Source organism: Strix aluco, chromosome 3, assembly GCF_031877795.1.
Source record: "Strix aluco isolate bStrAlu1 chromosome 3, bStrAlu1.hap1, whole genome shotgun sequence".
NCBI lineage: Eukaryota > Metazoa > Chordata > Aves > Strigiformes > Strigidae > Strix > Strix aluco.
The window spans coordinates 36,006,864-36,021,722 of record NC_133933.1 but is presented as its reverse complement, the minus strand read 5'-3'; the positions used below and the strand labels follow the sequence as shown (position 1 = coordinate 36,021,722).

The following is a 14,859-nucleotide window of genomic DNA, read 5'->3' as shown; positions in this document are numbered from 1 at the left end:
GGTGATCCTTCCCTTCTACTCTGCGCTTGTGAGGCTGCACCTGGAGTACTGTGTCCACTTCTGGGCTCCCCAGTACAAGAGCAACATGGAGGGAGTCCAAAAGAGGTCCACAAAGATGATTAAGGGACTGAAGCATCTCTCCTATGAGGAGAGGCTGAGATAGCTGGGACTGTTCAGCCTGGAGACGAGAAGGCTCAGGGGGGAATCTTACTGCATACAGGTATGTAAAAGGAGGACGGAGCCTGGTGCTTTTCAGTGGTGCCCAATGCCAGGACCAGGGGCAATGGGCAGAGACTTGAAACACATAAGGATGTTCCCTTTGAACATCAAGAAACACTTCTACTGTGAGGGTGACTGAGCACTGGCACAAATTGCCCAAGGATGTTGTGGAGTCTTCATCCTTGGAGACATTCAAAAGCTGTCTGGACACAATCCTAGGCAACTGGCTCCAGGTGACCCTGCTTGACCAGAGGGGTTGGACAAGATGACCTTCAAAAGGTCCCTTCCAACCTCAACCATTCTATAAGAATGCTCTAACCTCTGTCATACGACTGATGCTGAAAGCCTTCCTGGAAGTGTTCAAGGCCAGGCTGGATGGGGTTTAAGCAGCCTGGTCTAGTGGAAGGTCTCCCTGCCCATGGCAGGGGGCTTGGAACTAGATCATCTTTAAGGTCCCTCCCAATCCAAACCATTCTGTGATTCTATGATTATCCTACCTGCCTTGCCCTTGGCATTTACAAGCTGGCACCATGGCTGCAGGTGAACCTTACTGTCAGTGAAGACATAGTCAGCTCACTTGCCTCCTTCAGGAAAGGAGAGGAAATCACTACCCTTTCTAGAAAGCAGCTAGGCAAAGTTCTACATGAGTTACTGCTCTCTTACGCTTCAATTCATCCAGCCCCAGCAGCCCACAGGCACTTCCATTACAGCATGTTTTTGCATGGATTAGATAACCATGCAGGGAACACTTAGGGAGCACAGTGAAAGAGACAGAGGTATCTCCTGCCTGGCAGAATCACAATCGCCTTGTAGGGACAGGGTGGGGTTCCTCATGCCTTCCCTTGCTATTGACTCTCTCTACCTCCCAGACAGCACTCTACCTTCCCACCCTCTCTCTCTCCACCACTGCCAGACTACAAATGCCTTAATCAGCAAACTAGACATCAGCTGGGTGGCACTGAGCCAGAGTCTTTACAACAAACATCAAACCAGAAGAGAACATCTCCTCAGCTCCTCCAAAGGCACAAATAAGACACCTTTACCATGCCCCATCGCCCCCTCATGTGGTACACACGTCCAGTCACAGAGCCTCCTGCCACAGAACTACATCCTTGCAGGCAAGTAGACTGGACAATCTAAACAATCATTTTCAGCCCCAAACTTTTTCATGCTAGGATTGCCTTGCAGCAGCCAGGCATAGCATTTGTTTTGCTGGCTACTTCAGTGCCAAATGCTGGCAGGGATGAGATAGACAGGGGCTTCTGTGCTGGAGAAACAGCTGCTGTAGAATATTTCTGGGGGTGAAAAATAAAAGAAAAATTGCAGGAGGTTACCAGAAGCAGGATTTCTCATTCTGTGATGGCGCAATAAGTTTCTGCAACAGTTTCCTTGTTATATTGCTTCAACAAGCACTCTATGGCACCCAGGGACAAAGAACTGCTATGGCCTAACTTTTCACACCTGGAAGAGACAAGTTCTGGCACTGGGCCCCTTAGGAAATGGTGTAAGCCATTACACTCAGCACAGGCCCCTGAACTCCACTCAGTCACTCTGGAGAGCAAGGCCCAGGGCAGAGACAATGATGAAACCACCACCAGCACCAGCAGCAGGTTTTCCAGCACCCCCTCAGCACAGAGGCAAGCTCAGACAGGCAGACAGATGATAACAATTTGCAGGAACTGACAAGGTCTGGATTCAAATGGCAGGCCAAGAGGTGAAAAGGACTCACAAGCTCACACATTCTCTATCTGGAAGCTATTTGTCAAGTCTGGAGAGACAGGCAAGGGCAAAGCCCAGCTGTGCTAAGGATATCAAAATCTCACCCTGGAGCCATTAGCAGCCCAAAGCTCAGACCCCAACATACCAGGGGTCACGTATTGGTCCTTGGTCACGTGTGGTAAGTCCATCCTGCAGCCTCTGTGCAACCAGTATCGGCCCAAAGAAAGCTTTCAGTGCCAATTGCCCTACCAGGCCCAGTCCAACCAAAATGCCAGTATTCAAATATTGAAGATAAGGACTGTTGGGCTTGATATTACACAGCTAAACCCAGACCAGGGCTCACACTGTACCCAGGCCACTTTCAGTGTCAAGCCAAGACCAAGTTCCACTTACTTGTCATGCACTGAAACTACTTGCCCACCAAAGAGGTGCAGTGTCCGCAGTGAGAAATCCAAATGTTAGCACAGGATCTGTTTTTCTCTTCTGTACTGGCCTTTTTCATCCTAGCATCTCAAAGCATTTCAAACAATGTATTAAGCCTCCATAAGACAACAGTATTGATATTATCTACTCATACATGCAGGTAAACCATGACAGAATGGTTTCACAACTTGCTCAGAACTACCTAGTGACTTCAGAGCATAACTGGAAATACACCCATGTACCCAAACTCTCTGCCTTGTACTTTAAAATGATGCTTTCCTTACCAACCACCTACCCACATGTAAATGAGGACAATTTGGATTGCTTATCACACCAGCCCAAAGCCGCTCTCCTCCAAGACAGATCTCTTACAATCTCCCCCTGCAAATGCTACACTGACTTCTCAAGCTGCTGAACATAGATTTTAAAGGAGCTCCAGGCAGTCGCACTAAAGAAGCACAGGAGGATGGAACCTTTACTTCCTATCAGTTTACACAATGTGCCAAGACAAGTTAGTCTTATCCCCTGGGAATGAGCTCAACAGCTCCAAGGAGTCTTTGTGACACCCTGGACTTCCTTACACCTCAGCTGACGCTTGCGTCCCTGGTGCCTTCACCTCGAGCCAAAGGATGTCCCTGCTCGCCGCAACCTCGTGGTCTCAGCATTGCCAAAAAGAGCCAGATCTGCTGAAGTTAATAAGCTGGCAGCAAACACAGTCTTTCTAGGGCGTGCATAGCCTTCATTAAATATCAACTGGCTGGCAGCAGGGCCTGCATGTAATAACGCTGTCCAAGGACCATCACAGAATCATCTAGGTTGGAAAAGACCTTGAAGATCATCTAGTCCAACCATTAACCTCACACTGACTGTTCTCAACTACACCATATCCCTCAGCGCTATGTCGACCCGACTCTTAAACACCTCCAGGGATGGGGACTCCACCACTGCCGTGGGCAGCCCATTCCAATGCCTAACAACCTGTTCTGTAAAGAAATACTTCCTAATATCCAGTCTAAACCTTCCCTGGTGCAGCTTGAGGCCATTCCCTCTTGTCCTATCGTTTGTTACTTCATTAAAGAGACTCATCTCCACCTTCTCTGCAACCTCCTTTCAGGTAGTTGTAGAGGGCGATGAGGTCTCCCCTCAGCGTCCTCTTCTCCAGACTAAACAACCCCAGTTCCCTCAGCCGCTCCTCGTACGACATGTGCTCCAGACCCTTCACCAGCTTCGTTGCCCTTCTCTGGACACGCTCGAGTAATTCAATGTCCTTTTTGTAGTGAGGGGCCCAAAACTGAACACAGTAATCGAGGGATCAAGGGGTGGCTGGGAGAGGGCATTCACTGCAGCAACGCAGGTATTTGGATGAGCCAGGGTATTTCTGCTCAATTAGATGAAAGAAAGGAAGAAGTGTTCTGTGCTAATTTTCTAGCCCTTTGGAGGAGTGAAGAAAAGTGTGCATTGAATCGCCCTCACTCAGCCTCAATAGTGAAGAGGCTGGGTGGCCAGCTGACCAGACAGCCAGAGTGGGAAATATACTTGCCAACTGTCCAAACTCATGGCTGGGGCACAAAAGAGCAGAATCATACTGCCCCATGAAGCTGGAAAGGCACGGCCTGGCACCTAACCAGAAGGGACTTTTTAAACCTTCTCCCGTGCAGCCTTTCCTGCTAAGGGAGGCTGAACTGAAAGGCCCAGGTGATAGAGATTTCCATTTAGCCACAGGCCATGAAGGTAGAAGCACAGCAATTCCCTAACCCCTTAAAAGCACTCAGATTGCCCCCAACCCACTTGTGTCTCCAAAATTTGCTCCCCTTCTTTACCAAAAGGCATCAAATCACTGGAACACAGGAAGACATTTGGATACCACATACCACTGATCCACAGCCTTCCTACAAAAGCTGCCTTGTCTGTTCAATGCAAGGAACAGCTTAAGCATCCCAACACAGCACCACTCCACACCACAACTCTTTGGACCAATTTTTGATCACCATCTAACATGAACAGGATTTGATGCAAAGACAAAGCACTCCACATCTCTTCATCCACCACTGAGTATCCCATAACACATCATGCACCCAAAAGTGTCGTCTTGTCTCAGAACACATTTGCTTCTGGCACAAATTAATCTTGCCTGATACTCTTTGTCATCTGCCAGTTCCACAGAGCTGCAGGAATGGAAACTAAGGCTCAGGGACAAGAGTGAAAGCCACATCTGCTGCTCAAAAAACTTTCCATCTGATCAAGCTTTCAGCTGTGTTCTCACAAGCACATGATAGTAAGGCTAAGAATTGCAAAGCAAGAATAGCTTGACGTTCAGAGCCCAGATGAAGCCTTAGAGTAGCCAGTTTAATATTATCATTCCTCATTTGCATTGTTTATCTGACTAAAACACACATGATGCCAAGTGCTGCCCAGGTGGTTAATAAGAGGCATTTTTGTTGGAGAATGAAAACAGAACAAGAAACACACACCCTGGTCCCATTTTACAGGTGGGGAATGGAGGTACTGGATGAGACTTGCCCAGCTTCATACAAGGATTTTGTGGCAGAACTCAAAACAAAACTCAGATTTCAGATAAATGAGATCGCCGATTTTAGCTAAACTGATGAGAATCCAAATGTCAGCAGAAGACTGAATCTGCAACACTACTGTTATTTCTATTGTGATTTTTGCAGCAGAAACAAGTACAAGTAGCAAGCAAGAAGTCATCATAAAGCTGCAAGATGTTACTGGTCAAAAATTAACCAACTATAAAAATAATACAAATGACCAAACACTGTTACAGTATTCAGACTGCACCTCACTTTGCATGTTCCCCACCTCACCAAAAAAAGTACACTTTTAAATTAAAACCACTAGCTGAATATCCTTTATAACACAGATTCCACAACCTGGAAGTGTTAATGACATCTACAGTAAAACATTTTAAAAACACAGGCCCACCATCACTCCAGATCTCAACTTTTTGCAAAAATTTTTGCCACAATTAATCTAGAAGTGTAGAGAACAAACGGACCAGGAAGCAAATCATTCTCACAAGGTTTCCCAGAAAAACCACAACAGTTTGGAAAGCTTATTTAGATTAGCCCCTAATCTTCACCAACACACTCCCAAACACTGCTGAAAGGAACTTAAGGCAGAGCAGGTGGATGCTGTGCCTGGGATCCAAATCAGAGAAAGCACCTGGGCCAAAAGGAACATTTCTCCATTTACTCACATGCACTCCGGGAAAAAAAAGAAGGCTGGGTACAGGCCTACCAGCTTTCTCCTCTCATTAGGATGTGGGACTAATTAAAGTCTGTCAGCATCAGTAGAAGATTTGGGTGATGTGAAATGCAAGACTGGGCCTTTTGAATGTTCTGTGAGCAGAAACTTGGCTAGAAGGGCGAAGAGGAGGTGAGTAAAACTGTACTGAAACCAGAAGTCTCTGCATTATGTATTCATGGGATGTATGCTGCCAGCAGGACTGAGAACAAGGAACAATGTAATGGGGAAATGGAGGGGTCTCACTTTTATAAATCTTGGAAAATAAAATACATAGTCTTTTCTTTTAGTGGGTCCACCTTGTAGGCTTAAAGGGGGCGGTGGTAGTGAGATTAAAACTAGTACATCCAACCAACCAGAGGCAGTGAAATTCTTCCCTAATGAGAGGAAATTCAGAACTGAAAACAAATGTCTTTTAATTTAATGCAATTTACCAGGGTCAGCAGATGTCTGCAGATACTCTTTCAAACTGACACTACACCAGTGCAAGAGGAAAAACAAATAATGAAGAGAAAGCTGAAATACTAACTCTACAGCAACGCCTTCTGAAAGAGAGGCACCAGATGGGCACTGCGCAAGGCAGCCCACCCCACCAGTACCAGGCATGCCCCATTTCCCAGCCCCTGCAGAGATGAGGCAAACTCCTAGCATTTACACATCTCAATCCCCAGCACCTACAAAAGTCCTGCAAAATCAAGACTAACTGGATTTAGAGCAAACTGTAAAGACCTTAACACTTTACAAGAAGGCAGAAAGCACTGTTTCACATTGCTGGAAAACTCCAAGGAGGCATAAAGAGAGTCTTGGGCTCAAGGAGGTCAAGAAGTGTGGAGATATCTATCATCAAGTCTACAACCACTTTTATCACAATTTCTTTATACACCCCTAAGAAATTAATTTTGGAGTAAATGGTATGGGTCAGATCATGGCAGCAGGGGTAACCTAACAAAAGTGAACTCCAGTGACTTTGTTCCTGTGTCATGCAATGAACCCAACAGTACAGATGCTGCCTTCCTAATGGGGGTAGCAATAGAACAGCCCAGCTGTAGCAAGAGACACTCAAGTAGCAGCAGCTTTACCTCTCAAGAGAGGTATCTACACTTAGGCCTAGTTTACTCTAGACAGCAGAAATACCAGTTATGCCCCTGAAGACATGATCACAAAAAGCAACCCTATTAATTTACTGAACCCTGCCTCAATAACCCTCTTCTGTCTTTGCCTACAACACCTTCTCTCAAGTGATGCTGCTTTCCTCATATGAAGTTCTGCCTTACCTGCTGCATTTTTTCCAGGTCAAGGCTGGGCCTGCTGACCTTATCCCCGTATCCTTGTCGATGTCTCTTACAAGGCATGACTTGCTCAAGGCCCGCCCCAACACTTTTTAAGATTAAAGGTCTGGAGGCTGGGCTCCGCACTAGGGGCTGGAGTCTCTTGGGAGGGGAGGCACTGAACAGCACAGGGCTTGGGCTGGCGTGCAGGCCATCAGCCTGCTCTGCCACAGGCCGGAAGGACATCGCACACAAGTTCTTCACTTCTTCGTCACTGGAGGAGGTGTTGTTGCTGTCGCTGCAGCAGGCAAGCCTGCTGACCTGGGACCACTTCCGCTTCTCAGCGGCGAACTCTCGGTTGATGCGCTCCAGCTCCTCTTCTGAGCTGTGGCGGTCAAGGCTGGCATGGAAGAGGGCCCGAACCTTGCAGCATTGGTTCTCCTGGTTCTGGAGCTGGTTGGTGGCCAGAGGGGTCAAGGTACAATTCCGTCTTCTCTCTGGTGGGAGGAGGAGATACAGGAGTGGCAGAGCAGATCTGTGTCCCATGCCCTAATAAACAGGGCTGCTTTCTCCTGACCTGTTGGTGTGTTGTTTTTTTTTTTTTTTTATCTCCTCCCAGGTAAGTTTCTGTGAGCTGTTCTCCCATCTTTTCCTCCCAAGAAGAAACACCACCCAGCTGAATGCTTCCCTTTGGAAGTTTCCAGACCTTTGTTTAGACCAGACTGCTAGACATTCCCTCGCAAACTGCCACCTGGAAGTCTAGTTGCAGAGCAAGAACATGGACCTGCCACCCACCTCAACCCCTGAAAATGGAGAAGACATGATCTTACAAACGTGTGTTAGACACCTGCTTCCAGCTAAAAACATTATGTTTTAGTGACCAGTCCTCAGGGCAGAGGAGGCAAGTAAGTTGCATTATTCTATTGCAGCATGTCTGTGGCTCAAATTAATAGAGATCTGGTTTCTGGAGGTAAAAGTCCTCTTTCTATTACACGGCTTGTCATAAAAGAGAGCCTTGCCTTCAGCCATAAGCTGGGCATGCTTTACCTGTTCTGCTGAGCTACTATGTTAAGCACATGGAACAGGGATTTGAATTTTGACACGACATGACCTATGGGTCAGCAATTTAACAACTTCAGCCTTTGCATAAGAATCCACTTGAATTTGGCTAAACAACGATAAAACACAGGACATGCACAAATGGCAAAGGCAGCATAGCTCAACAGTTGCATTTACTACAGGTTTCACCTGCAACTCTAAGCTGCCTCATACCAGGTCCAAAACCAATAGCAGAGCATCTGTCTCTCCTCTAACAAAGACCCTCCTCTAGATTCAAGAATAGGGCTGCCCAATACCAACAGTACAGGAGGAAGGGAGCAAGGTAATCAATGAGTCCAGGTGAATTAGGGAAGTGAAGATTAAAACTCAAAATGGCAAGGAAGTGGAAACCTAAAACAAAGGTGACACAGGTACACAAGCATGGAATAGGAGATAAGTTTTTAGTCCCAGCTCTGCTGCTGGCCCAATTGTAGACTTTCTCTACCCCATGTATGTAGCACTGGGGCCTTATGTGGTTAACATCTGTCTCTGGTAAGAAAAGTGCAACTGCAGCATCTGATAACACCAGCTTCTCCCTGTGAGGTCTCAAAGCCTTCAAGGTGACTGATGTAATGCATCTGGTTGTAGTACATCGGGGATGAAGGAGGTACTTCCAAGAGCAAAAGTGAAAAGCAAAATGGACTTCAGCTGTAGCATCCCAGGACCCTTGTATCTCATCCCTTTACCTCTGTCGATCTGAGCAAGTTCCTGGTTCTCTCCCTCAGAGTCGTCGCTGTCCTCATCACTTGGGGGGTAGGAGATCTAGGGGACAAGGAGAAAGAAAAGGCTTCATCATGAACACTGAACATTGCCCTGCTGCTGCCCAAGCCACTTCCCCCACACTCCCCCTCTCATATCCTGCAGGCATCCACCCCACCTAACCACACACACGTGGCCATAGCACCTCCCTGCATACACATCCTCATCTCCCAACCTCAAACTCCTGTCGTATCTCTTACTTGCAGCAACACAAAATACACAGCCTACCACTATTTCCACCTTACTACACCGCCAACTCTCTCCCAAGCACAACGAACATATCCTGCCCTTAGCCTCCTAAACACACAGCTTATAACCATCATGGCCTACCACATCCACATGTGGACAACTGAATCTCCAAAACCCACCGCCAAAATAAAGACACATCCTGTAAACAGCACTATCATCTTGCAAGGCACCCACAAATGGAAGTGGCATGTTAACTTTAGCCATCCTATGTATGTACCCACACTTTCCCCTTGAAGGCACACACACACAAGCCACCAAAGTACAGACTCATCTTGCTGAAGAATGTAATAGAAAGAAACAAGATTTAGCAGAAATGCAAACAACAACATTATGCTGTCCCTGCCAGCACAAAATCTTACAGTACCACTGAACACCCTTAAATGTGCCAAGACTAACGACAATTCACATATTTTGTCTACCAGGAATTTTCAGGAACATTTGCTCTGGATCAGCCAATGGACTTCACCAAACCACTTGCTGTATACCTAAATACCCACTTACTCAAAACACGTTTTAACACTGAACAAACTTGTTAGTTGCCCCTTGAGAGGGGTTGAGATCTGTAACCAAGTTTTTGTGGGTCAGATCCCACTGCTGCTGAGTTTCCCACTTTGAGGAAACCCTACCTACCTTGTTCCTAAAGTGACTTGTTCTGCTGCACAGAGCATACCTGAAAGTTGTGAGATCAAACCTCTGAGCTACGCAGCTTAATATGTGTCTCTGGCAATGGACAAACCCAAATAAGTCAAAGGAAAATGCAATACTTTAAAAGAAACTTTTGTAAGACAGTTCTGGAATAATGCAATCACGGGCAAGATGAGCTTTATTATTCCTTAAACCTTTTTATTCAGAACAACAAACACTCCCATCATTCTTAGATGAGTCTCACAAGCTACTTGCCCACAACAGAATCCAGTGTCAATATGTTTCAAAAGGTTACATGGAGTGTTTCCATTTTAAAAGTGTCTGATGTGCTCTACTTGACTTTTATAGATGAGGCAGCATGCAACCATTACACTGATATGGACCCATTTCACCTCCACCACTGTTCCTAGGAAAATGTCCTTGGAGTGTTTCAGCCTCCCAGAGACCCAGAACAGCAACTAAACTTAACTAGGTGCCTATGAAAGACACATACAGCTGATGCAGAGAAACAGAAATAGTGGAAAAATTCTGACTGATACTGAATTTGATAGCTCTTAAGGCAACAGACCTCTTTTGTGACCATCCTCCAGGATTTTGTTTGAGGGTTTTGTTCCCCCAAAAGCCTGTTGACACCTTTTTTCTCCTCCTTTTTTAAAGCTACTTTTTGCCTTTCTATATTTACATTGCCCTTTAAGAAAACAGAAAATATTTTCATTCCTTGATAGTTTTTAAATTACTTTCCCAACTGTCAAATGATGAATGGGAAAAGTGGCACAGATTTACCCCCATTGCTGATATTCTTGAAGTAAATGCAGGGGGTTGTTTTTCCCACTGCAACTACAATTTTCTTGTACGTACTCACACACACATGCATCATTTAATAAAGGCAGCTGGCACTGAGGAACTCTGCCAAATTAACAGACTTCTAGCTGTCCCCAGAACAGGTATAATACCTTGTTTGTGCCATGGTAGTTCATAGAGGGGACAGCTGACACTGAGGTGCCATTGTGCTAGCTGCTGTACAGACAGACAGAGGTCCTGTCTTCATTACAAAAGCTAAGGCTCCAATTCTAACTCGAGAGGTACTGACCTTAGTCTGTGGCTCATTCCCACATAAAAACCTTTCATTTGGATGTGGCAGGGTTTTCAGTGAGGTTTAACAGCTCTGCGTGGGAAATCTATCAGCTCCAGTTTTTGTACTATGTAAATGTTAATACATGGCATGGCACTACTTCCAAAAAAAAGGCAATGACATCTAGCACATGCAGGTCAAAGAGATACTGTACAATGTCACTGGCTTTAGATGCTTAAGATAGAAGTTGGATTTCAGTCAATGATTGACATTTTGAAGGTCTTCATGCCTAACATTCTGGGGCTTCCAAAATATTCACTCCTCCCTATACAATTTTGCTAGGCCCTAGTCTCATATTGGTAACTCTCCTCTGCTAAGTCCTCCCCAGTCCCACAAGCAGCCCAAGACTAATCCCCTGTGAGTTGCCTCAAACACTTCTCTAGAGGCTTTGTTCAAAGCACCTGAGAGAGATATCTCTTTCAAACAAGAAAGATACCGAGTCTGTAGATTTGATCCCATACTATATACCAAAGAAATTAAAGTGGTAGGACAAGACAAAAGGCTTCATGGAAAAAAGGGGCTCCTACACTCTTGTTAATCATCCTCCTGATGCTCGCCATGGAAAAGTAAGCACCCGCTCTTTAAGCAACTATGATTTTTACAAGCAACATACCAAATGCTTTTCAGGATCAAGACAATTAGAGACACCTATTGAACCACTCTTCCTGACACCCACCTTTTCTTTTGGAAGAACACACCAGCTCAACATTCAGACTTGGTTTCTCCCATTATTCCCCCTGTTCTAGACAATACCCTCAGAAATTAGAATATTTTCATAATATACATCACAGGCTAACCATAAAAGAAGTCTTAAAATCCAGCAACTGTGCATTTTGTGCATGAACGAAGTAAACAGATAAGACCCAGAAGTCTCATTGCCTCTGATGTCCCATGACCTGCACTGTCTTTCAGAAGTCCTCTCATCTCTGATCTTGTATGGGTTACATACATGCAAACATCCTCCTGTTTGGTCTTCAGAGGCATCATTTTCCTCGTATTTGTCATTTAGCATGGTCTTCTATTTTAGCAATGTTACATTCTCTTTTTATTAGTAAATCTTCCACAAATTATATCCTTGCTGTGGGAACTGAAGTCTCCCAAGCTCCTGTGTATGAGACCCTAGCTCCCATGTTCCCTAACAGAGAATCATCATTCATAACAGACTAATCCTTAATCTTGCAGAGTTGAAATTTTACACATGAAACTCCTTGCTATAGTACACCACACAGGCAAAGATTAATGGAAGATGAAAAAAGGATTGTCTGTCTGTATGGATAACAAGAATTTCCAGAAACTATAAAGATATAGGGAATCAAAGACTAATGCTCTGACCAGTTGGGAGATAAATGCTCTCTCCCTTGACTCTTCCCAGGCTTAAACAGCAACACTTTTCTCTCTTCAAAAGCATTCCACTAAACACAGCAGTCTCAGGTGTCCAGCCTCCCTTGCACAGTCCCTGTCTTATATTAGCCACAGATTTATTTTTGTCTGAGGCAGTACAGCCTCGTTTTCCTCACAAACTCAGAATTGTGGCACTGCTATAGCAGAAAACTTGACCTCCATGTCAAAGATCCCACTAGATCATGGCTTCATCTACAGCATACAAATCACAGAACTGTTTAGATTGGAAGACACCTCTTGATATCATCTAGTCTAAGCCCGTGCTCAAGCTGTGTCAATTAGAACAGGTCACCCAGCACTGTGCTCCATACACTCGGTACCCTAATACGCAAAATTAAAGAGAAGAAAAACTCCAATTCACATAGATGTTTAGAAGCCGTGGCACAAATCAAGCCAGAAAAAGGACAGGCACCCATCCACCCTCCAGTCTTTCTTCAGGAAATGCATCAGATCTGAAGTTCAAAGACAGCAGCCTCCTGTTGATGAGGATCTCAGTCTTACACCTCAGTCCTTCAGCTCCAGCACCAGACATGCCTTCTGTCAGGCTAAGGACTCCTACCGTGCCAGATGGAAACATGGACAAAACTTCCCCATGCATTTGATTCTGCATAAATATCCAGTAAGGAAAGATGGGTTTGTGTAGAATAACCAGATGGTATTTAAGAAGAACTGAGTGTAAAGCTTACACCTTCAAGGAAGTTTTAACATGAAAGACAAACTAGCAGATATAAAAAACAGGAAAAAAAAAAAAAAAAAATCTTTCTCATCACACTACTGCTTATCAATTGCTGCAGCCAGAATTGCCCGGGTCCTAAAGGGTTCCATCACCCTTAGAGTCCAAAGTCCTGAAATACACAGACACTATACAACCCCCACCCTATTAAAGTGGAGTTCCTCTCAGTTTTGCTTACAGAAGAGAATTAGCCTGCTATCATATGATCAAAAGTAGTTACATTAAGAGTCATCTGGGAGCTTACAAAAGAAGGGAATATCACTCCTAAGGCAGAAAAAAATCTCTCCCAACAGGCTTCACTTAATGGCTGTATTGTCCTAAAAAAACTAAAACACCAACAGGGTGGTTTGGTGCAGTGGAGGGTGTGTGCGTGAGAAGCAGACAAGACAAAGATACAAGTGACCACAGGCAACCCCTTCATTCCCAGCTTGAACAGAGAATGCACACAGGCCACAGAGCATCATTCCCAATCGCCCTCTGGGAGGGAGCGAGCTTACCTCCAGGGAGGTGGCTTCCTAGCAGAGGCCAGTGCTGCCACATATAAGGCTGTTTGCAACACAGGCTCATTCACTTGAGTCCTGGCACCCAAGGGAATCTCAGCAACTAAGTAAACCCCCTTGCAAGTGCTTTGGAAAGAGACTTTGTTGAGTTGGTCTCACTCACTGGTTCCTGGCACAAAAGCAGAAAGGGATGATGAGCTCACCAATGACTACTGATATCTCTGCTATGGGGAATCAAATTTCATTTCTTCAGACTTCAGATTGGAGAAATTAAACCAGTGCTCGCTTACCTTCTCCCTGCCACACTGCCTACAGAGCTGCTGCTGAAGACATGGGCATCTTACAGCACAGGGCTCCGCTGCCAGCTCTTCTTGGTCCTAAGTGGGTGGCTTCAGTAAAAACATTTTACTAAATTTCCCCAGTGTTATTTTTCCAGGTCAACAATTGCTGCAGTTGCCATGGGACACTGCCGGATCTAGAATGAGGGAGTGCCATCCTCCCAGTTATAAGAAACTCCCAATTAGGAAGAGGGGGAAAACAAGGGAGATTATGAGACATTGAAAGGTACTTTTGAGCTATGGAACAACATGAGGAAAAAGGAAGGAATGAGTCAAACAGACCTTCAAATTAGAATCTAACTTCTTTCCCAAGTTCTCCTTTAAATTTTTTTCAGACATATTCACCATTACAGCAACAATTTATGCTAGTAAAACAGGCTGTAATGCTTGCTCTCTTCTCAAGAAAAGCAGCAGAGTTAAAGACTAAGTTCAGTTTAGTCTTCAAATATTGGAAAGTGAGATATGACTGCCCAGACTAGATCTAGGTTTTACAGTTGGGGCCCTTCAACAACTAAACTTCCAGCCAGAACAGTCCTAGTTTGGAAAAGCTTTCTAAAGTACTTTTTCTCCTGTTATTATTATCATTTTCCTTTTTAATTTTAATAACAGCTCTGCCTTCAAACTCCTTTCTCCATTTCCTTGCAAATAGCTACAGTTCAAACCCAGGGTTCATAACCCTTGAACATTGTCCTGCTTGACAGAGCAGCTGTCTGGCTGAGTCAGTGAAAGCACTGATGGGACGGTGGGACATGGCACTACTTGAAGCCCTTGCTGAAGACAGCAAAATTCGTATTTTTGTAGGAATGCCGCAGATTTAGTCAGACATGTCATCTTCTGCAGAGGCCCAGAGTCTACTTAATCGTCTGTGGTTTCATGGATTTGAGGGAAGCAGAGAGTCACTCTAGGTAGCCAAGTCTGCAATGTTTTAACAACGCAGATGTCATTTTTGTTGAACGTCTACCTTACACAAGCACAAGCAAACATGGTGACTGGCAACTGCCAGGGTGAAGTGGTGGGACTCATTAACCAGAGAACATGGAAACTGAGCTTCTGTTATGAGGAACAATGACTGAACTTGATTTCCAGAAGCATGGGGCTTAAGTTGGGTTAC

The 14,859-nt window shown here is 45.0% G+C and overlaps 1 protein-coding gene across 4 annotated transcripts in view; it reads right to left on the bottom strand.

Moving 5' to 3' along the window:
• Positions 1–14,859, bottom strand: part of LOC141920772 (uncharacterized) — a 61,445-nt gene that overhangs the window by 33,361 nt on the left and 13,225 nt on the right. For all 4 annotated transcript variants that reach the window (XM_074818102.1, XM_074818103.1, XM_074818104.1 and 1 more), the window contains exons 2-3: positions 8,678–8,753; positions 6,900–7,390 (exon numbers count right to left, since the gene is read on the bottom strand). In XM_074818102.1, coding sequence (XP_074674203.1) covers positions 6,900–7,390; positions 8,678–8,753 — 567 coding nt within the window. The remainder of the gene's footprint in view (positions 1–6,899; positions 7,391–8,677; positions 8,754–14,859) is intronic.